Raw genomic sequence first — 24,323 nt, 5'->3', positions numbered from 1 at the left:
AAACAGAACCCAACTATAAGAACACGTTTGTATGTATGCATGCAGTCTGGGTATCCCTGACAGAACCACTCTCAACATCTCTTTTGAGCATTTTCTCTATTTCATATTTAATTCAAATCTCAACTTGTCTATCTAAAATAGAGATAGACCTCGATCTAAGATTCAAACCAATCTCAAGTTGAGATTTATTTGGGCTCAGCCTGGATTGAATCCTACCCCAAGTTCAACTTCATTCATCTGCTTGATACCAGTTTTGATTCCTCAAACACAACTACCAGACAGCCAAGGATTTGTAGGTCAAACTCAGGCTAAGTGAATTATTCAAGGCGATATCTTGCATCTTAATGTTTTTCATCTTCTATGAAATCTCCAAGAGGGACTGAATTATAAAAACCACATCTTATTAAACCAAACAAGAAACTATCAATATTATATCATAAAAATAACTTAAAACGAAAGCACAGAGAACAAATGTCCATAACATATCATAGTTCTTATAGACTCCTGTAACATTATAACTGTTCCCTAGTATTCTGTTTCTAGCTATTCAACCTTCAGCATCCCCTCATAAAAAAGGATTCGATATGTTCTCACTCACTCGTAAAAAGGAAGCATCATGCCAAAACTCTAAGAATATCATCTCTCATTTTCATCTTTGTCCTTGAAGCTTTGCATCTCCGAGATTTTAACATAGAGAATATCAAAAACTTACTTTCTGCTCCTCTTGGAGCCAGATTTCCAAGAGCTTTCTCTTCGACGTTTTCCAGTGGAACCAACTCCAGATTTGTCTGGATTAGTGTGGGGATAAACAGGCTGATGATGCCCAGGAACCAAAGCAGGGAACCCAACAGCAGGGATTCTGCAAATCAAGGAAGATCAAAGATACTTAAAAAATACTGAAAAGATCAACAAATTAGAAGGAACATCCCAAATGAAAGCCACAGAAGATAAACTTGGTAACTAAATGAAACCAAACCAGAATAATGATTTGGCAAAAAGCTGTACAAACTCAATACCTATAATTGAACAAGCATGTTTGAATATGATGGCATTGACTGTTAATAAAACATATTTAAATTTATTTGTGTCATTCCTGTTGTTATTTTTTATTTTTATTTCTGCATTTGAGAAGTAAATGTGCAAAACAGAACAATGTTATGTAAAAATGCCATATAATCAAGTTATATGGTATTATAACTAGGGCTGGATCCGCTCCAATCCAGCTTAGCTCAGAATTTGGCTCAATTTGAGTTCGGCTCAGTTGGAATCCAAGCCTAATTGACAGCCTTACATGAGCCTGAAAAGATCAGAACCAACACAATGCAATCGACAATTTAAAAAAAAGAATCATATACAGATTTATCTGTAGTTCCAACTTGGCACCTTGACAACTACAATAGCAGCAAGGATCAGAAATGAGCAAAAACAAATGAAAGATGATTCATGAGCCATACCCAACAAGAGCACGGCAGACTCCTGCTTGGCTGAGGATGCACCAAATGCACTGCCTTTTTGTAAACTAAGACGAAGAACTTGATTTTCTGCAAGAACACACTGAAGCAACCGCCCCAGTTTCCTGCATTCGCCTTCTAAGTACCTGCTCTTCATTTCAAGATCCTTCACATACGTCTTCTTCCGCTCCCTCGATCTAACTGCTGCATCCCTGTTTCTCAACTGTCTGGAAAATCATATAAATGACCAAACACCCTTTTTAATTCTCATTCCATACATACAATATAAAATTAAATTTTCCAAAATTATACATCATTAAAAATATAATTGTCCATAGATATGATAAAAGCATCAGAATCAGAACGAAGACAAAGATACTCAGACTACAAACTTACATCAATATCTTGTCCACAAAGTTCAATTTATCAATCTCAAGCATCCTAATTAAACCTTAAAAAACTATTAGGGTTTAAAAATAATTTTTTTAAGGAACTAGAGATACCTTCTCCGTTTCTTGGAGATGGGATCGTCAGCTCCGTCAGCATCGCCATCCTTATCATTGTTACTGGTGTCATTATTTTCGCTGCTATAGTTGTTGTCATTGGCTTCTATTTCGTGGACGCGCTTCTCTTCCTCCTCTGGAGTAACAGGAACAGATTCATCGGAAACATTAGAGTCTTTATCAGTCGCAGCCGCCACGTCAATGACCTCCGCAGAAGCAGCAGCAGGTGAATCAACAAGTATATCTGAAAAGAAATTGTCGAGCGATTGCTGATTCAGCAGCTCTAATTGGTCGTCATCATCATTATCCTTCATTAACAAGCTTTCGATCTCCGCAGCCCACGAAGACACCAAAACGTCTGACGACGGATTCGAGAAAGTCTCCGCCGGTGATGGATCCGACAATTCCGTGAAAAGATCGTTCCAATCAATGTCATATTCGATAAACACGTTATCTTCCATAACTATTTACTAGCAAAAGTTAAAAACAAAAGCAAACAAATGAAAAAATAAAAGAAGAAGAAGACTATTTTTCATAGATGCTGAACGAAGGCCAAATATATCGTGATAATGCGACAGTCTTGGACGCGTATTTGGCTGCTTCGTGAGCAAGCAAAAGACTGATCTACATTTACCATAACCGTTCCTCTGTGTGCAGGTTTGGTCAGAAGCCACATACATACTAGCGATTGATGACGTGGACAAATAAAAAACGTTCCGCGCAACATGTGATCCATTAGACTGTGTTGCCGTCATTCGACCAATGGAAACACAGCAAGTGGAGCATGAGAAGCGATCTTGGCTGTACACGTGGAGTAATCTGGTTCTGTTTCAAAAAATAAAATAAATTTCGAAGGTTCGATGGTTTTAAAATTGAGCTGCTTTGAATTGTAAAGCTGAATGACTTTTTCACCCATTATTTAACGATTCGTTTTTCCGCGTTTAAACTTTGGAAAAGACATTTTTCACCCAAAACTAAACGAATTTTTTTCTCACCCTTAAACTTTGAGAAAAAACAATTTTCTACCCATAGTTAATCCCCCTTAATAAAATCTGTTATTCTGACAGGGGTGTACAAAGTGAAAAAATTATAATACCCTTTTATTGTTGGACTAAATTTTTTAAGTGACCGAATAACTTTTCCAAAGTAAGACAAATTCAATTTAGGTCAAATTGAATTACATTTAAAAAAAAAAAATTCAATGCAGCGTAATCAACTGCTTTTTGATCTTCCCCGTCAAACCGTTTCCCCACGTAAATTTAGCGTAATCAACTGCTTAGTAGGCAATGATTGCATTTGTTAGCATTTTCCTGACCAAATAATAAGCCTATAAAACTCCCGGCCTCGGAAGCTGAACAGTATATTACCTTAGATTATCCCTTCACTGAAGAGTGGATTTCTAAGGGATATACCAACCTCCACTTCAGAGCCATCAGATTTGCTCCCACCTTCAATGATCGAAAAGGCTTACCAATCACCTCAAGACATTTATTACACTAACAATACACTCATAAAGTCTTGCACTGCATTTTGTGAAGTTAAAGAATACAAAAGCTAAATCTGAATAGTACATCACCTTAGACTAAATGATTGTGAAGTTATAGTTTCAGAGGTGGAATCAGGTTTAAAATGCGGCCAATCATCATTTATGCTCCAGCTAGAAAGGAATACCCCTGAAACATTTCCTTAACATTAGGAGTTCTTCATGGGTCATGATATATTTACAGCATTATTATACTAGTGTTCCCAGAAGCTTTGAACAAATGATCGAGCTTACTCATTAGTACTGAAACAACGCATCCAGTAGCTAGAGAAGCAGGGCTCGATTTGATCCCGACCCAAAGAAAGTACTTGTCAATGTAAATTCCAAAGAGCTAGCATGAGATTGATAAACTATCGCTCGAACTTAAAAGACAATTTTATTTTGGATTCAATCCAAGTTCAAATAGCTTAAATCAAATCCAACCCTATAAAGAAGGTAAAGAAAGTGTAAAGCTTGGCAATCATACAAACTCAATTAACTTTGCACAACATGACAGACGACTTATGCACTGGAATTAGGAAAAGAGAAAAAGAAAATTAGGAGACAGAATTTATCCATAAAGATTGACATAGTTCTTCCTGAGAATAGAATAACCAATCTAATGGTGCTACGTATTTTTGCTTAACCCACAACAATAATAAGAAAGATGATATTGAATCTACTGCACCTACAAATAGTAAAATAATCTTAAAATCAGTTTTCCCATCCACAGTACATTTTCCTCTGAAGTCAATGAAAGAATCAAAGGTGCAAGATTAAGAAACTAAGTGAATGACTTACTGTGAATTCTGACAAATTCTGTCAAGTCAGGAACAGATTCAGCCCTAGAATCTTTGCTCGAAAGAAACAAGAAAGAAACATTAGGAAAAAAAATATGAGTTTGATTATGAGTAAAAGAAAAAAATCAGAACCCACTTATGACCCTACTCTTATAGTCTTCAGTAGAGCCCCATAAAGTGAAGGCTCCCTAAATTAGTTTTCGCTCATGAGATAAGTTTTTTAAATAATAAATTATATAATTTTATGACACAATCCAAAACAGTGGTAGCATCCAGAATATCCATTTTTTTCATCTAACATGCACGGCTGACACTAAAGCCAATCTCACATATTTATGCATTAAAAACCTAATCTAACAGACACTTGTTGGGGAACTATTTCACATTAAAAGGTTCACTCTGGTGCTATGTTCTACAACATTAAATAACAGAAAATAAGAGCCACATTCAATGTTATAACAAACTGAGTATGGTTCTTACTGAACTTAGTCTATTAAGACTAGCTCATACAAAAACAAAAAGACTTCAGTATCAGGTAGGGCTCAACTTAGACACACTAAATTGCTGTAGATTCAAGGTTATCTAAAAACCACAATAAAATATGGACCTATATTCACCTTGCATATTGCAGGTCAGAACATTAAATGCTCTCCAAACACAATAATGAAATAACGGTAGTCAGATAAAAAGGACAATAACTAAACAAACTCTTGAAACCCCCCTGGTTTACTAGTTATACACAATAGGCCTTGAAGTTGAAGCCAAACCTTCAATGCATTTATCATGATTGTAAAAAAAACATTGGCGAAATTAGATTTAGTCTATTCTGTCCAGAGAACCAACACCAGGTTCAGATTTAGTCCATTAGGAGTAATTAATTCAAAAAAAAAAAAATTCTTCAGGAGCTAACATCACTACATAATCTTTAGCCTGAAAACAAAACTCCTATATTAATAAATATCCCTGCGAGTGAGTCTAAAAAACAACCAGACATAGTCTATAAGGAGTAACAAATTCTAAAAATATCTTCGGGAGCTAAACTCACTACATAATATGTAGCCTGAAAACAAAACTCCTATATTAATAAATATCCCCACGATAAGACTATATGTGCATATAGTGGGTACTAATGGATTCAAAGAAATTAACTTATCTAATTGTTATCTCTAATTCATAATCATTCAATTATATTATGAAATATAACACTCTTTGTAACCACTATTACCTGATCGTTTGTCCTTATGACATATCACTTTCTTCGTAACCATGAGTACCCAACCATTTATACTTGTGACATATGACTTTCTTTGCAACTGTTAGTATCCAACCGTTTGTACATGAAGTATTATTGTATACCCCAACTTGGCATCCACGTGTAAGTGTTTAAAATCCAGATGAGACTAAGAGTTATTTATTAACTAAAAACAGAATCTAATTACCATCACACAGTGAGTATATAATCACCCAGCTAGAAGCATCTCTCATTCATCCGAATAAGTTTGAAGCATCCTAAACAAAGCCAACCATTAACCTCAATGAAACGAGACTGGTAAAAGAAAACTGATGAAAATTTACAAGATGTCCACAACAAAAGTGGACAAGAGAACTTAAAAACAAAAGATGATCAGCCTAAATAGGAGTTACAGGTTTTGCATACAACAAGGAGGCAAACAATGAACAGAACACATAAGCTCAACAATCCCGGTTGATAAGAGTAGCACTAAAGCAGCAACTCAAAACTACTGGAGTCAGATAACTATCACAGACCAGTAACAAAACCATGACATGACACTTTGAATCCGGAATTAAAAGAAAAAAATTGATAATAAAGCAAGTATCCGAGCCAACTAAAATGATTTACCACTAGTTAGGTCACAGATTCTCTTCCCTTTCTCGGTTCCATTGTTCAATTCTTGCTCTACGCTCCTCACTTCCCTCTCTAACAGGACTCCTGCTCCTTCTAGGCGTAGAGTGTATTCTCTTTCTATCATCTCTGTCTCTGCTGTCTCTATCATATTTGTACCTTCCACGGTCCCGGTCCCGGTCCCTATCCCTATAATCTCTATCTCTATCACGCCTATCATAATAATCCTTATCTCTTCTGTGTCTCGGACTCAGACTCCGGCTCCTGCTTCTACTAATACGATATCCACGGTACCTCCCAAATAGCTTCCTCCTTAAATCCCGCCCAATCAGTTTCACGTGCATAAAATTACAATACCCGCCTCGGTTACAGTTATTCTCCTCGAATTGCCGACACGTGGCTTCACGGAAATCCGTCACTGGAGAGAAATCGGCTATTATCGGACGACCGGAATAAAATCTTCCTTGCAGAGCTTGTAAAGCGGCGGCAGCTTGGTCTTCCTCTTTAAACTGGACATAAACATTTCCGATCATGTGGTCGGCGAGGTTATCGCAGACATTAAGGCTCTCGATCTCACCGAACTTGCCGAGTTCTTCAAAGATGTCTTCGTAGAAGTCCTCAAAGTGTTCTTGGATTTTGCGAGGGTCGATTGGCTGGCCCTGGGCGTCGACGCCTGGAGTGATCATGTCAGGGCGCTGGTACATGTTTGACAGTAAGAGAGTCGGGGAGGTCGTGGGGCGATTATGGAGGCGAGAGCAACGGTCACCGTGACGACAGGCGCCGATCTTGAAATAAAAGGGACAGTTGACGCGGTCCTTCTCTGTGCCAAAGATCGAAGCCAAATGCTCCGCCATGGATAGGGTTTGGTTTGGGTTTCGGTAGAACTAGGAGGAGGAGACGAGAGATGGGGAAATGGATTTTGGAAGGTTCCAGACTTGTTTCCCGGGACCGTCTGCTTTTTCTGGAGGTATATCCGTATATGTATATGGATGTGTAAATACTTATACTGAGCATCTGATTGGAGGATTTAGAAGCAATTGGGATGGGCTGTAAAGCCCGGCCAAAGTCCAGACTCGGCCCATCCATCCTCCTTGGTGCGAGCTAGGCCTGTCTAATTTTTCATATGCATGGATGAAGCCCGTCCTTTACTTCTCGTTAGATAATTAAAACCAAATCCACTGATTTTAGACTCACGGCGAACCATAAGCTGGTCAAAGGGGCCGGTCTCCAAGTTGACTGGCCCGGTGAACAGGTAACGTTAAGATAATATAATTAAAATTATATATTAAATATATTTATTAAATAACATTCGACAACAAAAATATTTTTGTGTTCAAGCATAATACCAAAAGCTAAGTTCAGTTTCAATTTTTAACAACTATCAATGTGAGAAACAAAGCTTTGTAAACCCAACCATTTAACTGCGATCCATCATGATTCGCTCAATTCAAAGCCAAATTAACCTTATCAGATGATAAAAATGTGTTTTAACCATAATTTAAACCAAATTAAATTTGACACTGATTTTCAATTAAACCAACGAGGTATGGTTTTAAAGCACTGTTTAAGACCTATGAAACTAGTAAATATAATATGTCATACTAATAGAAATCTTAAAATTAGATTTAAATCGAGCTGATTTGAGATCATTTTTTAGTTTAACTTGAATAAATTTAAAATGAACTCATCTAATTCGAACTTGAGTTTAAGAGTTTTATATTTTCAAGTTCGAACTTAAAAAGTGTTTAACTCATTAAATTCATAAGTTTAAAAATTTTGATTTGATTTGAGTCAACTACAATATCTAGCTTCAAGCTTGACTTTTTTTAAACTAAATGAAACTCAAACTATTTTAAGAGGAAGTCATAAAACTTGAATTTAAACTTGATTTCAACTCTTCTTAAGCTGAATTGAATTTAAATTATTCTAAACTCAAGCTCAACTTAACTTAAATGCACCTCTCACTCAATAATAAAACAAATGCACCTTGCAAGCAAACACATAAGATTCAAACTAAGAAGACAAAGAAACAAATTTCACTGTTACATAGACAAGAAAGCGGCAAACTCCAACATATTGCACAAGCATGCATTTGTGCACTACATCTTTTATTGTTTTAGAAGAATTTGAAACATAACGAACAAACATGAATTAGGCCTTAGAGAAAAAAGCACGCACTGTTAAATCTTTGTGAAGAACGACCTTCATAATATAATCATCTAAGAATGCTGCTAGGAGGGAAATTAGGCAATGTGTTCTTTCTCAATAGCTCTGTTTTCCTGCAAAAAAGTTGAGCTAGACAAAGTTAATCTTTATCTTCTTTTTTTTTTCCAAAATATTGGTTAAGAAAAATCAAAAAAATCAGAAAAACAAAAATGATGATCAGAAAAAACAAATTTATGAGGTAGAACTTTTAATTTTTAATTCATTACACCGATCTATCATAGAACAATTATAAAAATCATTACTCAACCATAACTACAAAGTTTACGCAAAAAATGAAGAAACCAACCATTGTAAAAAAAAATTGACAATAACCTCTGTAAAAACAAGTTTTCATAGACCAATTAAATAAACTAATAAAAATTGGCTTAATTCTCACATTGTCTCCCTTAAACCAATTTCCTCAAATTTGAACATGCCCAACATCTTCTTCAGCTTCACAAACGTCTCCAACTTCAATGGCTTTATAAAGATGTCAACCGCTTGATCTTTAGTCTTGCAATAGTCAATCTCTATCTCCTTATTTTACACCTAATCCTGTATGTAGTGATACTTGATACTAATGTGCTTGCTGCGATCATGATAAACTAGATTTTTAGTCAAATCAATAATAGACTTGTTATCACAAAATATTTTTATTAGAACATCTTGTTTCTGTTGTAAGAACTCAAGTATCCCCTTAACCATGCAGCTTAAGTAGCACTATTTGTTGTTACCATATACTTTGTCTCAGCTATTGATAAAACCACAACTTCTTGTTTTTTAGAAGACCATGAAAACACACTAGACCCTGAATAAAAAACATAACTTGAAGTACTCCTCCTTTCAATTATATCACCAACTTAATCACTATCTATATAACCAATAAGACCATTACTATCAACATATAAATAAAAAATACCATCAGATTGTGTACTTCGGATATATCTCAATATCTTTTTAGCTGTTTGTAAGTATGACTAATATGAACACTCCATAAAACTATTAAGGCCAAAGGACTTATTCCCCCTCTAAAGTATGTTGATTTCTCAAGTTTTCTCCCGTTAATTTTGAAAATCTCATTTATCTACCTATAAGCTGTTAAAATTAACTGAGTCTATTAGTTATATCATTTCCCCCGCTAAACCCTAAAAACTAACAATCTTTCTTAATCCATGTTTTCAAAAACTATATTTTCTCCATAAAGTTTTCAAACTTTTAGATCTAATTTTTTCGATGACACTTGGCTATTTTCAAGTACTGTCTCTTCCTTTTCGACCCGTCCTTTTTTTGGCCCTGCTCCTTTCATCGTCGACGAAGACATTCGCCTTCGTCAAAGACAGACGAATCATCTTTGTTGACGACGACACCTCACGATGTCGGAAAGAGCATGATCGGAAGAAAGACGTGCCAAAGAGAAAGAGACGGTGCCTAGAGATCGCTAATCATTATTGAAAAACTATGAAAGTTTGAAAATCCTAAGGAGAAAATGCAGTTTTTGAAAACTCAGGTTTAGGAGAAATTATTAATTGTTAGAGCTTAAGGAGAAAAATGAAATCAAATTTAAGTTTATTTTAATATTAAATATAAAATAACGATTTTATCTCTAAAACTAATAGCTTTAACACCAAGATTGTGCTAGGAAGAATTATCCATCTTTGACTTATCCGTTTGATGACTTGACATAATATCAACAATTGTATCTTTGTAAGTATGAAATTAAGTTTTTTTATTCCTATAGAAGCAAAATCACATCATATATGAAAATGAAGAAATCATGAAGTAGATTCTAGAATATGGTTAGCAAAGTCAATCCATAATGGAAGCCATAGGAAAAGCACATCTATGATACAATTATGAGAGAAAAGATTACTCAGAGTCATTTAACTGCTCAACAAGAAATAGCTAAATGTCAATTCATTGTGGTGACACCAATACAAATTTGGGCATTATTAAAAGAACATGTCCGCTGAGCTGTAAAATGAAAATATAAAACAAATTTGTAATAGACAAAAACTGATGAGAGGAAAACTAGCAATAATCTTACCCATCTGGCTTCAACTTTTTCCTCTGCTGATCCGTACTCTGCATAGCCTGGCTTCCTGCAGCAAGAGGAAGCCAAAGGAGATTAGCAATATATCATGCAAAACTTAGAGAGACAGACATCACTGCCACTTACTATTATCTTCCCTAGCCAGGACGGTTGCTAAGCGTCTGGCAGGCAAGTGATTTTCCTCCAAGTCCTCCTGTAGTTTGTAGGAAAAAAAAAGTGATAAATAGTGTGCTGAAAACTTGAATGAAATCCACTCATTTACCAGAAGTTGCATACATCAGCAGCTTTTGGTCTTCTCATTGAGCGTACAAGAAACTTTTTGTAGGCATAGTCAATTTTTCTGTCGGTTGAGCATTCCTGTTAAAAGGAAAAGAGAACTAAGATCCTAATTTATGCAAATTTCTCGAATGATGTGCATTAGAATTGAAACGAAGAATTTCTTAAAGGATTTGATGCTACTGTAACATTATTGATCCCATTCATGATCAAAATTGGGCTATTGTGTTGTCATGTCATTCCCAAAACACCAAGGTGTTGAAAATTATTTGAATTTTGTACTCCAGAGCCAGCCCTTGACAGTACAGTCCAACTATAAATTTGACAATATGGTCCTACTTTTGCTAATTCATGCATGGTTGTTTGATTGAAACGATAACATCAACCCGCATACAAATAATCCAATGTGCAAAACCACTCTTCTTAAAGCATGGAAAATTATTGGTTCAATATATAAGCATGGATTTCAATCTACTATTTATTGCATGTGAAATCAGACAGAAGTTTGCCTAGATATTCCAAGGTTGAATAGGTCATTTGCAGCTTTCATCTTAGACTTGGATTCCATATACAAAGCATAGGCTATGTAATATGCAGAATGCGTCTTCCCAATATTATTGGCCTTCAGGAAACTGAAAATGACTTCTGCATCAACACAGTTTTCAGCCCGCAAAAGAAAATGTTCATAGTGAGACACAAGAAAATCCAAAGCAGGGAAATATTTGAAGAGAAAAATAAACTCACGTATTCCAGCCGCACAACAAGGTAGCGCAGATCATCCTTGTAACGTTCTGAATGCCAAAACGTGCGAACACACTGTTCATATATCACAACCAATCCTGAACTGTCTCCACCAGCAGGAAAAGCCTCTTGAGCCCATTTTATACACCTTGAATGTAAAAGATAAAACAAATTCATTTCTCTTTATCTTTTATGTATTTTGGGAACCATCAAGTTGTATAACATAAAACACTCAGTGGATCCATGGGTGGAGAGGATCGTCACCTTGGTACTCGTCGATAGCTTCAATCAGCCTCCTAAAAAAAAAAAAAAATTAAGAATAGGCGGATTAAAGAAGCGCATAAAAACAAACAAGAAGAATATACAGGAAGGAATAAGAACCTTCGATTTTCAAGTAGAGACTTCTTAAGTTGAATGTCGTTGTGTGAGGCAAGGGAGTTGTTAAGCAGACGCATGTTGCGGCCTCTCTTCAAATGCCTAATGTTTACCTTGAAGAGTTCCCACTCATTCTCAGTTTCTTGTTTGGATGCAAGAAACTCTGTCTCTGGATCTATGCTCTGAATCTGGAAATCCTCCATTAATCTCGGAGAATAGAAATGATGGAAACAAGATTAAAATTTTGAAATGATACAATACATAGGTCGATTAACGAGGCTGGGCCAAGACTTATAGTGTCCTCGTTGCACTTAGGGGCCCAGGAACAAGCAAAGCCTGTAGCATTTAAGTATTAATTAAATAACGTTAATCTAGTTTAACTTGAGGCTTAATATTATTTACAAGATTTAACCTTGAATCAGATTTGAAAAAGGACAATTCTATGATTTACACTTTTTCCAATGCAAGAATTGGATTACCCATTGGTTATAATTTTAGCTGGTAAATCACATCAACCAAGATGCGATTCCACCCAATCAAGTTTTCAAATTAAATTCCATGACAAACAAAGTCGGATTGCCAACAGTCGTGATCAAGGATAATTAAATATTTAAAGTAACACAATTATTTACAATATTAATATATTTAAATTTCAGGTAAAAAATTATAATTTAAGATTTCAGTGGGTGAAAATCTATGGCTTACCCAAACCTCAAGTGTAAAGTAGTAATTTACTCTTCAAAAAATAAAAAAGTTTGGAACTCATGAATATAAAGTAAAACTTTAGTTATAAGTGAGGTATTATACCAATGGCAAAGCAGTCTTTTCAGCTTTGTATTTGGAACTTATCCCAACTTTCCAAAGGCGGTGGTTGGTATCGATAGCTCTTGTAAACGCTGTCCACAAATAATTGAACGTCACCGTCCTGGTCAAATCCAAGGCCCCTACCACAATGACGCAAAATTACTAGAAAGCCCATAAGTTACTGATGGAAGTCTAGGGTTGCTTAGTAATTTAACAATAAACACTAAACTCTATTGATTAGGCTCGGAGCCAACCAGTCGCATTTTATAAAGAAGGAACAAAACAAACAAGAACGAAAACGATCGGCGAAGCGAGCGAGGAATTTGAAAAAAGCGATTGCATTGAATATGGCATCTTTGGCTTCAACAGGAACAACAAGAACATCGTTCTTGGCTTCGAGATCGTCTTGTTTCTGTTCAAAGAAAGTCATAGTAACAGTTTCGGTTCAGCAGAAGAAGGCGGAGAGAAGGAACATGAGCGTGAAGGCCACGGGAATGGCGAAGTTCAAGGGGACGCATATGAGGGAGAAGCATCTGACGGAAATGATCGAGCAGAAAGTGATTGAAGCAAAGCAAGTGTGTGAGGGAGATATGACCTCTGACGAATGCAAGGTTGCGTGGGATGAAGTGGAAGAAGTGAGCCAAGCCAAGGCAGATCTCAGACGCAAACTTGAGGAACAAGATCCGCTTGAATTCTTTTGCCAAGACAATCCTGAGACTGACGAGTGTCGAGTCTATGAAGATTAGAGTCGAAGCATCGTATAAAGGTCCCTTGTTGTTTACTTGTTCTTCCTAAAGTGTTGTATGATGCTCCGTGTTTGTGATTATCGTATAATAATCTAACGTCAGCTTTGCTTTGCTTAGTACTGAATAATTTAGAACAGAGTTGCACCAGTTTTCATTTCTATAGTTTCGCTCCATCAGCCAGGGGCGGATTCCACTTACCTGAACCCAAACAAAGCTCAAGCTTAGTTTAAATCCAAAACAGATTCAGTTTGATTCGATCAAACAATTTAAGAATAAACAAATCATTGAAAGAGTACAAGGGTTTGGGCCAAATCAAATTTGAACTTGTTTCGTTCAAACCTAATGAACAACACTTACCAAAACCATATTCAAACCAGACTCTGTATTACAGGAACATCCAATTTGATTCATCTTATGGAAATAAGTCAAATCCTTGAGTTGAACTTAATTCAATTCGAGCTTGAGCAACTAGAAACAAATCAAGCTCTAATTTGGACATACATCTAAACACAGATTAGAATGGTTTCAACCAAATGTTTATATAAATCTGCATAATGAGCAAACAATACATGCAACAGATTTTGAATTCGTCCCTGCATCCAGCAAATATGAAACAATCAAACAGCACTAACTGCGAAAAGAGAAGATCCCGATTACCAATCTCTTTTACATGCCTGCATAATTAGAACAAGTTGAGAAATGTATAGCACAGTTCTAGCTTCTGTGAAACATGCAGAGCATCCCAAATTTTAGCAGATACTAATATAAATCTAATACAGACCTTTGCAGATAGCCAGATACTTTCATGTTATACAAGCCCCTCATTGCAAAAACATTTGAGTTAAAAAGAGACTTCAGCAAAATAAAATAGTGTTTACGCTGTACTAAAAGTAGAGAGTCCAAAGTAGAGTCACAACTTTCTGTTCATTCTTGTCCACCATCCTCATCAGGGCTGCCTGCTTCTTTGACATCAACAGCGAAACTATATTCTTGGTCACAGCCCATATATGAATCACACATAAAATACAGAGTATATGATTTCCTTCCAGCTTCTGCAGGAGCAGCGAAATCAAGCTTGACCCTTGACTTCCTTTGGAGTGACACCCTCTTAATGGCAAGCAACTGGTTAGTCTTGGTGTCACCAACAACAAGCCACCAGCCTTCTTCTTTGGCTTTAGGATATCTGGGAGCATCAACAGGTCCCACCTCCGTCCTCCCCTCCACATCTCGCTCAAGGGTGACTTGCAATGTGATGTCATCCCCAGCCCTTACATTATCACCATCCTGTACGTCATAAGACATGTCTATGTTGGGGAAACGATTGCAAAACCTTGCAATATCGGTTAACTGTGAATCGGACATCTGCAGGAGCTCACGCCTCTCATCATCCTCCATCTCCACCAAATCAAACACTGTGTCTATGCTCTTTCCAGGATTCTCTTGGCACTTCTTTGCCAAATCTTTTGTGAAATGCGGGAGCTGAAGAAGCATGGAATCACGTTCCCACATGCCCTGAGTCACCATTTGACTTACTTCCATTGCCAGAAGTGCAAGGCTCAACCAACCATTACTTGAAATAACATCAACCATAGCCTGAAGCAATCGACTAGCAGAAAGGAGTACCTCCCGCTGGTCCAATGCAAGGTTCCCACCCACTGATTGCCTAGAAAAGTGTGCTTGAAGAAGAGCGTTTGCCTTAACATGTGGATCAGTGCATCTTGGATTCTCAAATGAAAATCTCTGATGATTAATTAACCTGCGAACAACCTCTTCCTCCCCAGGACGTATAGGTAGTTGTGCATACTCTGAAGCTGAAGCAAGAATCTCCAGAAGACCCTTCATCCTTGTCTTCGGAGTCAAAGAAGTACTGAACCGTTCAATAGTAGTATAACTGATATAATAGTAAGATGCAATCATGCCATGATTCGAAGGAGAAAGGTCCATTTCATCTTCTATAATGATGCACTTGCTTGATTCCAGATCACTTAATGTGTTTTCAACCAGCTCCGAGAGGTGATCAGAGAGATGCCTGTGACTTACACCCTGGACATTGTAGTAGTTTGGATTTTGAGTGAGCCTCCTGTACATAAACGTCCAAGTGAGATAATCCACAGCATCTTGCTTGTTCTCAATAACTCCCGCAACAACTTCTGCATTGAAATTATCGTGTAGGAAATGATGCAAATGACTTTCAACAGGAAAAGCTTCATACAAGAACTTCTTGTAGTATTCTTTACGAGGGGCATGACATAGGATGACACATTTCCCAGAATTATCAAGCAGAGGTCGACTGGCATGACCCATCATCTGCAATAGATCTGTAACAGGATAGTCTGTATGAGCATTTTCCTGCCCATCATAATATTGTGTTCCCATCACAACCACCAAATGTGCCGTCAATGGCACTCCCCAGCAGAGAGAACTACTCATAACACAAACCTGAATGAATCCACCTTTGAATAGCTCTGAAACAACTTCTTGATCATAACTGCTTAAACCCTCATGCAAGTACCCCACTCCATGACGTAAAGTGGCTCTCAACATCTCTTCACTGATACCACTAAGATATTCCTCAAAGTTTTCATGGGACCGCAACAGAAAAGCTGAATTCTGATCACCATCCATACTTGAATATGTCATCAGATCCACAGCAGTGAGTCGGACATACTTTCTTGAAGGGACAAATACAAGTGCAGGCTTTCCATTCTTGGCATGTTGGACAATTGCAGTGTATGTGGGTTTTGTCATAGCTTGCATCCTTGCATCAAAGTTGGCTATATCCACTCCCTGAATATGTATTTCCAGAGGCACAGGACGAACCCCAGGAGGAAAATTGAAAAGGCCATGAGAGGTAGCCCCTATCCATTCTCCAAGATCCTTGGCATTTGCAAGAGAAGTAGACAAAGCCACAAGACGGATCTTGTTTTCAACCTGGCTGGCAATATATCTCATTCGAGAAACAATCACCTCCAAGACAGGACCACCTTGACCCCCAATCAGGTGGAGCTCATCAACAATGAAAAGACTAATCTGCTGCACATACTTCCTCTGCTTCCAGCGGCGGGATAAAGCATCCCATTTCTCTGGAGTACTAATAATTATCTGCCCTTTCTCAAGCAGTTTCAGATCCATTGCTGTTTCCCCAGTTAACTCAACAACCCGCATTCCAAGATGGTGACCAAACTTCTCCTCCCAATCACGGAAGCGTTCTTTAGCAAGAGCTGCAATCGGTGCTATATATACAGCACGCATGACACTATCAGATGCTTTTTGATGATTTCTTAAAATGGCAAACTCTGCACATATGGTCTTCCCGCTCCCTGTAGGTGCAGCAACTAAGACATTATCGTCTGTATTATACAACACAGTAAAGACCTGAGTCTGGACGGGGTTAAAATGCTTAAAATCCTTATAAAGGTTTTCATATGCTGGATTGCGCAATGCTGTCACGGGGAGAGGTTGTAAGTCCAAGAGCTCTGTAGGTGGAGGATACTTCTCTGGCAAAATAAGGTGCCTGAAAGAGACAGGTAAAACCGTTTGTGAACCTAGCCACTTATCTGACACAACACGTATAAAATACTGCGGTGGCAATGGTTCATATATAGGCACAGTGAAATTCAGTGTGTGGTCCTCGTCTATGTACTGCTTCTTAAGCATAAAATACTCATGATGAAGAATGTATTCACCATCATTATCCTCCACAATTACCCAAAAAGGCTCCACATATCCATGCACCTTGTCATCCCACTGGAAGTCAGGCGTTATTGTAAGTTCGACCCTTAAAACAGAGCGAGTTATTGGCTGAACATGTGCAGCAAGGTTTAATTTTGGGAATTGGTGAACAAATCTGTGAAGAGTTCTGCCCATCTTTGAGTACCGTATGAGCTCCCCAAGCTCAGCAGGTGAGAGATCATAATACCTTTCCCATGCGAAATCTTTCTTCTCCAACTTCATTAATATCTCATTTGGGATTCCATTGAACTGCCGAAGAGGTGTTTGGACATTCCACATCCGTTTAGTAACCATTTTGCTCAAGTTCAAAGCTTTCTCTGCTAATTGTGCCCAACCTCGTTTCAATACAATCTCGAAAAGAGCTCTCATAAGACGTCCAGCACTCTGATTAAGAATTAAAAAAATCAAATGAGATAACACATATATGAAATCTTGTGAATGTTAAAGGAACGATGGAAGAACATGGCAACATGAAGAAAACTAACCTGAGTTATGAACACCATGTCAGAAGTCAATGAAAGCCCTTCAAGCTTTAGCTGAGAAATGTATGCCTGTAGCAAAACATTAATCTTGGCACTAGGCTCTTCCAGGCTTTCCTTTATCGGAATGGGAACACGGTCCAACAGCTTAGCCAGCTCCATTTTTTCATCTTGCCTAACTGTAACATATTTGAATTCTTCACTTAGAGAAAATAGCCGGCAAAGCTCAATATCACCCATTGTTGGCTTCAAATGCTCATTATATGTAGATATTGTTCCATGAGTTATATAGTAATAGCTTGCAATGCGACCCAAGTCCGTAACCTGGAAATATCCGCTTTTCCTATCATACTTGATCAAGTTATTTTTGTCCAAGATAGTGGCAGCAGAATGAATCTGCGAGAAGAAATCAAACAACAACCAAACACAAATTTCAGCACATGGAAAGAAAGAACTATTATGATTTACATAAACTGACAGTGAAATGGTCCAATGAAATGTGCAAATGACAAATCAATCTGGTGAGCTACAAGGTATACAAGAACAATGTTAAATTAGAAAAGTTAGACAAATACAAGAGGAGGCTGGAAAAACTAATTTTTTCTCATTGTTTCCTTAAGGAAAATTCCAAGGAAGTTGATATAAAAATTGATACTATAAAAGATACAAATATAGCCCAAGGAAGTTGATACAAAAATTGCAACGACACACAGACTCTCAAATCAATAGAAACTTTCATATCAAAGAGCCTTAGTGCAGTTATAGAAACAATCATGGACAGAAATAAGTTTACATACACATATCTTTAAATGCCTAGTCAAATCCTCATGCAAAGGACCAAAAATTGATTCATTTTGGTGAAAAGAAAATTCCCCTCATACTAAGCAACAGCATAAGGTGAATAAGGAACAGATTAAAAATGCAACTAGAACTAACATGCATCCAGAAACAAATGAGAATGACAAACAATGAGATCCTGCCAATCAATGAAAAGAGATAAAAGAAGAAACTACACTACAGATATTCTTACCAAATCAGCTCTTCTCTCCCCCAATGTTATATCTTCTTTCAGAACCTCAGGCGATAAACCATAAAGCAAAGGATTTCGTAACATACGAATGTAGAGGTAAGTGTATCCAATCCAATTGCAGGCTTCTTTAGCATTTTGTACAGTCCCAAGAACAATTTCAGCATTTAGCTGATCGGCTAGTTTGGACACAAACTGACTTTCGATAGGAAGCTGCTGATTCATCAAAGAAAGATAATATTGAAGTTCACTATGACCAGTAATGATAATCCCTTCCCCATACAAATCATACTGAGGCCTTCCAGCACGACCAAGCATCTGCATAATATCCAGAGGACTAAGTTCAGTCCATGCTCCTTTCTCTGGATTGTAAATCTGGGTTCCCTTAATGATTACCGTATGAGCAGGCAAATTCACCCCCCAAGCCAGAGTTGCAGTAGAAACCAACACCTGCACATGTCCATCACCGAAAAGATCCTCAACAAGTTGACGGTCACCCCTAGTCATCCCAGCATGATGAATTGCAAAACCATAAGGCAAAAGGTCTTTAAGATCATTGCTCTTGACCATATCTGTGTGACTTTGGAGAATCTCCCGGCTGACACTGTCCTCCTTCAAGAATCTACCAAGGGTATCATTCTCAAGTGCGGTATCACGTATTGCACGAGCTGTTTTTGCTGTTTCCTTCCTGGAGTGAACAAAAATAAGAACTTGATGCTTTCCAGCAACTGCCATAACCTTTTCATAACACAAATCATTCATCAACTGGAACCTTTGCAGTGGCTTCTTGACTGTGATCCCAATATACTGTTGAGAAAGAGGGACAGGTCTATAACTATTGTCGAAGTGGAACAACCCTTTTCCCAAATCCACTCGTAAAAATAAAGCCACATCTTCATAATTGGGGAGTGTAGCTGACAACCCAACCAACCGAATATGCTCTTTGGTAGTTTCAATTTGCCTAACAGTTCTAGCAACAATACTTTCAAGCACAGGCCCTCTATTATCATGAAGCAAATGAATTTCATCAATGATCAGCAGTTTCACAAGTTGTGTGTACGTTCGATCCCCTGATTTTCTGGTAATGATATCCCACTTCTCAGGAGTGGTCACAATTATTTGTGTTTCTTCAATTTGTTGTCGAGTGAGAGTCTGGTCTCCACTTAGCTCCCTCACCTTGACATCATATACCTGCAAACGATTAGAAAGATTACCGACAACTTCAGCGACAAGAGCTTTCATTGGTGCCACATAGACAATCTTATAGTTGCTATGGTTGAATGAACCATCTGGGTTCCGATTCAATGCTAACTGCTGAAGTATGGTAAGCACAGCAACATTAGTTTTCCCAGCCCCAGTAGGAGCACACAAAAGTATATTATCCGCTGAAAAAAGGGCAGTCTCATACACTCTACTCTGCACCCTGTTCAACTGTGTCATTCCTTTGAAAGCTGGATGTGCCCACTCCGGCATTTCAGTTATCTTTATCAACTTCTCATTGGGATCCAGCGGTTTTGCTTTCAATGCTGGCACATGAACTTCTTCATAACCCTTGCTAAGATGTCTATATGACCCTGTAGGAAGATCACACTTTTTATTTGCCATCAAAAGACCACCCTGTTCAAAAGCAAGGTTGTCTAGATCCAGTAGCTGGCGCTGACCCTGCAACCAGCCACCATCTGCATCTCTATCAACAAGACCCCTCCTATCCCTGCTACCATCTCCACCACTCTCATCCTTCAGCCTGCGAGCCTCTTCTCTAATACTCTTCTCCAGATTCTTCTGCCTTTCCTTGGCAGTTGCCCTTGTTGCATGCAACTGCTCCAAAATTGCAACCAAATCAGGGCCCAAACCCATCATTTCCTCCTCAATCTTCTTCCTCTCCTCTTGGTCTTCAGACCTCGCCAAACGAGTGCACCACACAATCTTCAGACGATTATGCAACAAAAACTTAATGAGGCTGAATTTCTCAAACTGAAGATGCACCAGTAGATTAGTCTCAACTTCACGGTCATCTCCCTCAGCAAGTATCTTCAGAACCTCTTCTGCGAGCTTCTGACACTGCTGTGGGTCAATTTGTTGCTCATAAGCTTGAGAGATTTTCCTTTGAAGCCAATAAGCATCTATATCCTGGACATTAAGATTCATGCCCTCATTGGTATCCTGTGAGTCATCATCGTCAATCCCACCACCCATTTGCATAGCTGCAGAAGCATTGGGCTCAGCCACATCATCATCCTCCTCTTCTTCCTCCTGAACCATATCCAGATCACTCTCTTCCTCTTCATCATCATTCTCTTCAAATTCAACAGCTACGCCCATATCATCATCAAGCGCCTCATCGCCATTAGCAGCAGAAGCCCCGGCATCACCCCCATCTTGATAATCAGTAATAAGCCTTCCAATGGAGACAAGCTGATCAAAGACATGATTTGGTATGGGGTTCAACAACTTCTCAATATCCTTCTTCTTATCAGGGTTTTTAACAGCATCATTTTTAAGAACAGCCAAAATCTCATCAGCAGCAGCACTAACAATATTAAGAGGCTGACCACCCAATTGTTGTTGAATGACACTGAGCATAGCCTCATAGGCAGCTCTGGTTTCCTTAGTCTTGGGCTGGTAAAGCCCTTCCTCAGTGGAAGTAAGAACACTCTCTTGTCGAAGACGACGTCTCTTGCCCTGTCGTGGAACAGGTTCAGAAAGTGGATCACGCTCCTTCTTCTTCTTAGACTTCTTTAATTTCTCATCCAACTCAGGGGGTCTGCCCCTGTAAGCACGGTCACCAAAGCTTCTGGGGTCAATCTTACCCCAGAGGGACTCAGGCTCGCCTGTCGGCTCGTGAGTATCACGTGGCCGTGAATCCGTCGTTAGAACAAGACTCGAGTTTGCTCTATACTCATACTGTTTGAATCGGGCGTGTGCTTCCGCACCACCTCCCAGATGTGCCATTTTGGAAGTAGATTTGAAATCAAGTCAAGCCCTAACTGAAAGGCAAGAATACGTTAAACCCTAACCAAACCCTAATGAGCAGAATAAGAAGCAAAAACACAAAAATGGCAACAACACAAGTGTAAAATGAAAACTGGAAACAGAGACTATACTCACGATTATATAACGACCAACAAACCGCGCGCCGTAGATTAGAAGCCAATTAGTCGTATTTGCTTCTCATTCAGTCTCTCGGTTCTGAGATTTTCGTTCTGTACCTGAACACTACGTCACCACCTTAAAACTTCTATCGGCCGGTAAGTGATAAAATGAAACGACGTAGTTCCATGATGGCTTTTTTTCACCAAAGCACTTGGGTTAGGGCTGGTTGGACTGGCCCAATTTCGATTAGATAATTCGAATTTAGTTTATATTTAAAAGAATTAATTTAAAATTAATTTAATATTAGAAAATTAAGATTCAAATTCTATTAAAAATAACCTAACTTTATATTTAAATCGAATTGGTTTCAACTCAAATATTTCAATTGACTTAAATAACTTATACTTTATATTTTATTTTAACTCTTAATCTTGAACTAGGACCAATTAATCCTGAAATTGAACTTGAAACATAATCCTACTTAACGTTTTTATTTATTTATTTTTGAATAAAATTATAACTTACATCAAATTAATGTCATTTATCTTGATTTAAAATACAAAAGAAAAATGACTAGTTCCCACCTCAATTATCTCAAAATGACAAATTGTCACCCCTGAAGTTGAAAAATGACATCGTTCTATTTTTTTAATCAACATTAAATGTTAATTTAAATTGTCAAAGAGTATTTTTCTTTGTTTATAAAATATATAAATATTATAAGATTAATATCATTTATACTTTTAAAGTATAAACAAATTACAATTTCTCTCCCAACATAAAAAATTTATCACTTAGATCTCTATTTTTAATTGAAACAAAAAATAAAAAAGATAAATTAGGTTAAATAGGAGTTGAGTTGGTTAGAACTTGATTATTAGAACTTGATTATGCTCAAAATAAGCTACTCCTAGGCAAATTAAAGCCTAGGGGTGCAGTGTTATCGAGCTCAAGTTTTAAGTCTAGGGTGTTTGATTTATCAAGCTTGTGAGTTTAGATAAACTCGATTCAAAACAACTGAAACAAAATTATTTTAATTAATATATATTAAAATATCATCATTTTAATACAAGTCATTAAGCATGACTAAATACTATTGTCAAACAAGTTGAATTTTGCTTAGTACTTGAGTTGGGCTCTCCATCAAGCCTTGATGAACTCAAGTTCAACCTAATTCGAACTAAGTCAAACTTAAGTTTGGTTTGAGGAAAACTCAACTTTTTTGAGTTAAATTAAACTTAAGTTAACCTAAAGTCGAGCTTGGTTTAATTTAAAATTAACCTATAGGTTAAATGCTTTCTCTTAAACTTATATAAGCAAATCTATTAATTAAAAGTTGTTAAAAAATGGAAGTTTTAGGAGAGAAGACTAATCAAGGATTAATCATTCCTCAACATATTCAATTTCCGATTAAGATTCAATGTTCTTGCATTATGACTCAAATAGGGTTTTGTGTATCTCAAATTAACCGTCAATTTCTATATTTACTAATCATTTGTGAAACTGGGATTGATGTGTTTAGGGATTTTTCAGAGTGATTAATAGTGAAAATTTTACAAACAATGTATTCCGAAGCAATAGATTAATCGTAAGTACAGAAATGAAACTTCGATCAAAATGAGTGGCAATAAATAAAGTCTTCAGCAGAATGGTAGTTATCTGCTAGTCGACGCTGGTCTACTCATTGACGGGGTTTTCAGAAGAAAGAGGAAGCAGTCCTTTGGCTCTGCAAGTGTCCACAGCTCCTGCATACATATCTTCCAAGCTGTATTTGAACTTAAATCCCAACTCCGTAAGCTTAAGGGTATTTTCCAAGGTTTCATCCACGCCTTCGTACCTGACCAACAGTGGGTAATTAATTAGCCAGAAGCTCAAAGTTTGAACCTGATTGCAATTAATTGATGATAACAGATTTACTATTTCTAAGCATGGTGGGATTTGACCCGAACTAATTCATCAAAAAAAAAAAAAAAAAGGTTTACCAATTAAAATTTTAGTTTAACAATTTGGTTTATCAACTAGTTTATAATTCTATAATTCTGTTTATCTTATTGAGATATTGCTTACTCCTACAACAATATTATTCACCCTTTCAACTAGAGATGTCAATGAGAAAATGAGGCATGCAGATGACTATCTTTATCCTTCTCCTTACAGGGAGAGACACATCCCTCATCCCTTTTCCCTGTTCGTGAGAAAAATTTTTCTCTTCTTTCCTTTCCTATCAAACCCGAATCCACAGCTCAGTAGGCGAGACCCTTTTGCACGATTTCCCGGAAGTTTCACTGTGTTTTTGGTGGCGGGGTTGCAAATATGAATTCCACCCTGGAGACCGAAAAAACAGACCAAGCCGTTGCACGAAGGCAAGACACAGTAGGAGTCCAAGCATACCTGAACTGAGTATTCGAAATCTGCAAGTTCATGATCGTTGATGGCGAAGAAGTTTATGGTGCTGCTAAGATTATCATGTGAAATGAACGATAATAAAAGAGCCAAATGATTTTCCGTCTTGGCTCGGTTTAAGTGGGAGTAAATGAAATCTGGATCTGATAATAGAGAGAACCAGGTCTTGTTTATGCACTTAAACTTTGCTAAAGATTTAACAGGAAGTCGGATGAGAAATTCGAATAGCAGAGGAGCCGGAATGAAAGTCAT

The 24,323-nt window shown here is 37.5% G+C and overlaps 5 protein-coding genes and 1 pseudogene across 18 annotated transcripts; 1 reads left to right on the top strand and 5 right to left on the bottom strand.

Moving 5' to 3' along the window:
* Nucleotides 1-403: 403 nt before the first annotated feature.
* On the bottom strand, nucleotides 404-2,457 carry LOC123203089 (bZIP transcription factor 60-like). Its single transcript, XM_044619264.1, has 3 exons — nucleotides 1,955-2,457; nucleotides 1,455-1,678; nucleotides 404-859 (listed from the first exon to the last, which is right to left on the bottom strand). Exons 1-3 carry the CDS (start codon nucleotides 2,413-2,415, stop codon nucleotides 615-617), a joined length of 930 nt encoding a protein of 309 aa, XP_044475199.1. The 5' UTR covers nucleotides 2,416-2,457; the 3' UTR covers nucleotides 404-614.
* LOC123203090 (splicing factor U2af small subunit A-like) lies at nucleotides 2,392-7,123 on the bottom strand. Of its 14 annotated transcripts, none has more exons than XR_006499174.1 (4): nucleotides 6,138-7,123; nucleotides 3,531-3,627; nucleotides 3,322-3,402; nucleotides 2,392-2,779 (listed from the first exon to the last, which is right to left on the bottom strand). XR_006499174.1 is itself a non-coding variant. In XM_044619266.1 (3 exons), the coding sequence occupies exon 1, from the start codon at nucleotides 6,992-6,994 to the stop codon at nucleotides 6,149-6,151; it is 846 nt and encodes a 281-aa protein (XP_044475201.1). In that variant the 5' UTR covers nucleotides 6,995-7,123; the 3' UTR covers nucleotides 3,442-3,627; nucleotides 4,278-4,285; nucleotides 6,138-6,148. The 14 variants fall into 14 exon arrangements, 3 of the variants coding, with proteins under 3 accessions (XP_044475202.1, XP_044475201.1, XP_044475200.1); XR_006499169.1 differs by lacking the exons at nucleotides 2,392-2,779; nucleotides 3,322-3,402 and adding exons at nucleotides 3,732-3,921; nucleotides 4,278-4,328 and having other exon boundaries at nucleotides 3,442-3,627; XR_006499175.1 differs by lacking the exons at nucleotides 2,392-2,779; nucleotides 3,322-3,402 and adding exons at nucleotides 3,732-3,921; nucleotides 4,278-4,321 and having other exon boundaries at nucleotides 3,442-3,627.
* A 1,004-nt stretch (nucleotides 7,124-8,127) lies between these two features.
* On the bottom strand, nucleotides 8,128-12,701 carry LOC123202934 (annotated as a pseudogene).
* Nucleotides 12,702-12,912: 211 nt separating this feature from the next.
* LOC123203172 (calvin cycle protein CP12-3, chloroplastic-like) lies at nucleotides 12,913-13,453 on the top strand. The gene has a single exon (XM_044619389.1). The coding sequence runs from the start codon at nucleotides 12,939-12,941 to the stop codon at nucleotides 13,335-13,337; it is 399 nt and encodes a 132-aa protein (XP_044475324.1). The 5' UTR covers nucleotides 12,913-12,938; the 3' UTR covers nucleotides 13,338-13,453.
* Nucleotides 13,454-13,969: 516 nt separating this feature from the next.
* LOC123203171 (DExH-box ATP-dependent RNA helicase DExH12-like) lies at nucleotides 13,970-21,842 on the bottom strand. Its single transcript, XM_044619388.1, has 4 exons — nucleotides 21,684-21,842; nucleotides 18,579-21,562; nucleotides 17,555-17,944; nucleotides 13,970-17,453 (listed from the first exon to the last, which is right to left on the bottom strand). Exons 2-4 carry the CDS (start codon nucleotides 21,525-21,527, stop codon nucleotides 14,262-14,264), a joined length of 6,531 nt encoding a protein of 2,176 aa, XP_044475323.1. The 5' UTR covers nucleotides 21,528-21,562; nucleotides 21,684-21,842; the 3' UTR covers nucleotides 13,970-14,261.
* Nucleotides 21,843-23,345: 1,503 nt separating this feature from the next.
* LOC123202933 (putative F-box protein At1g52490) lies at nucleotides 23,346-24,323 on the bottom strand. The gene is made up of 3 exons (XM_044619077.1): nucleotides 24,060-24,323; nucleotides 23,899-23,993; nucleotides 23,346-23,505 (listed from the first exon to the last, which is right to left on the bottom strand). The coding sequence occupies exons 1-3, from the start codon at nucleotides 24,321-24,323 to the stop codon at nucleotides 23,346-23,348; spliced, it is 519 nt and encodes a 172-aa protein (XP_044475012.1).

Source organism: Mangifera indica, chromosome 19 (genome assembly GCF_011075055.1).
Source record: "Mangifera indica cultivar Alphonso chromosome 19, CATAS_Mindica_2.1, whole genome shotgun sequence".
Taxonomy (NCBI): Eukaryota; Viridiplantae; Streptophyta; class Magnoliopsida; order Sapindales; family Anacardiaceae; genus Mangifera; species Mangifera indica.
This window is presented reverse-complemented; position numbering and strand designations above follow the sequence as displayed.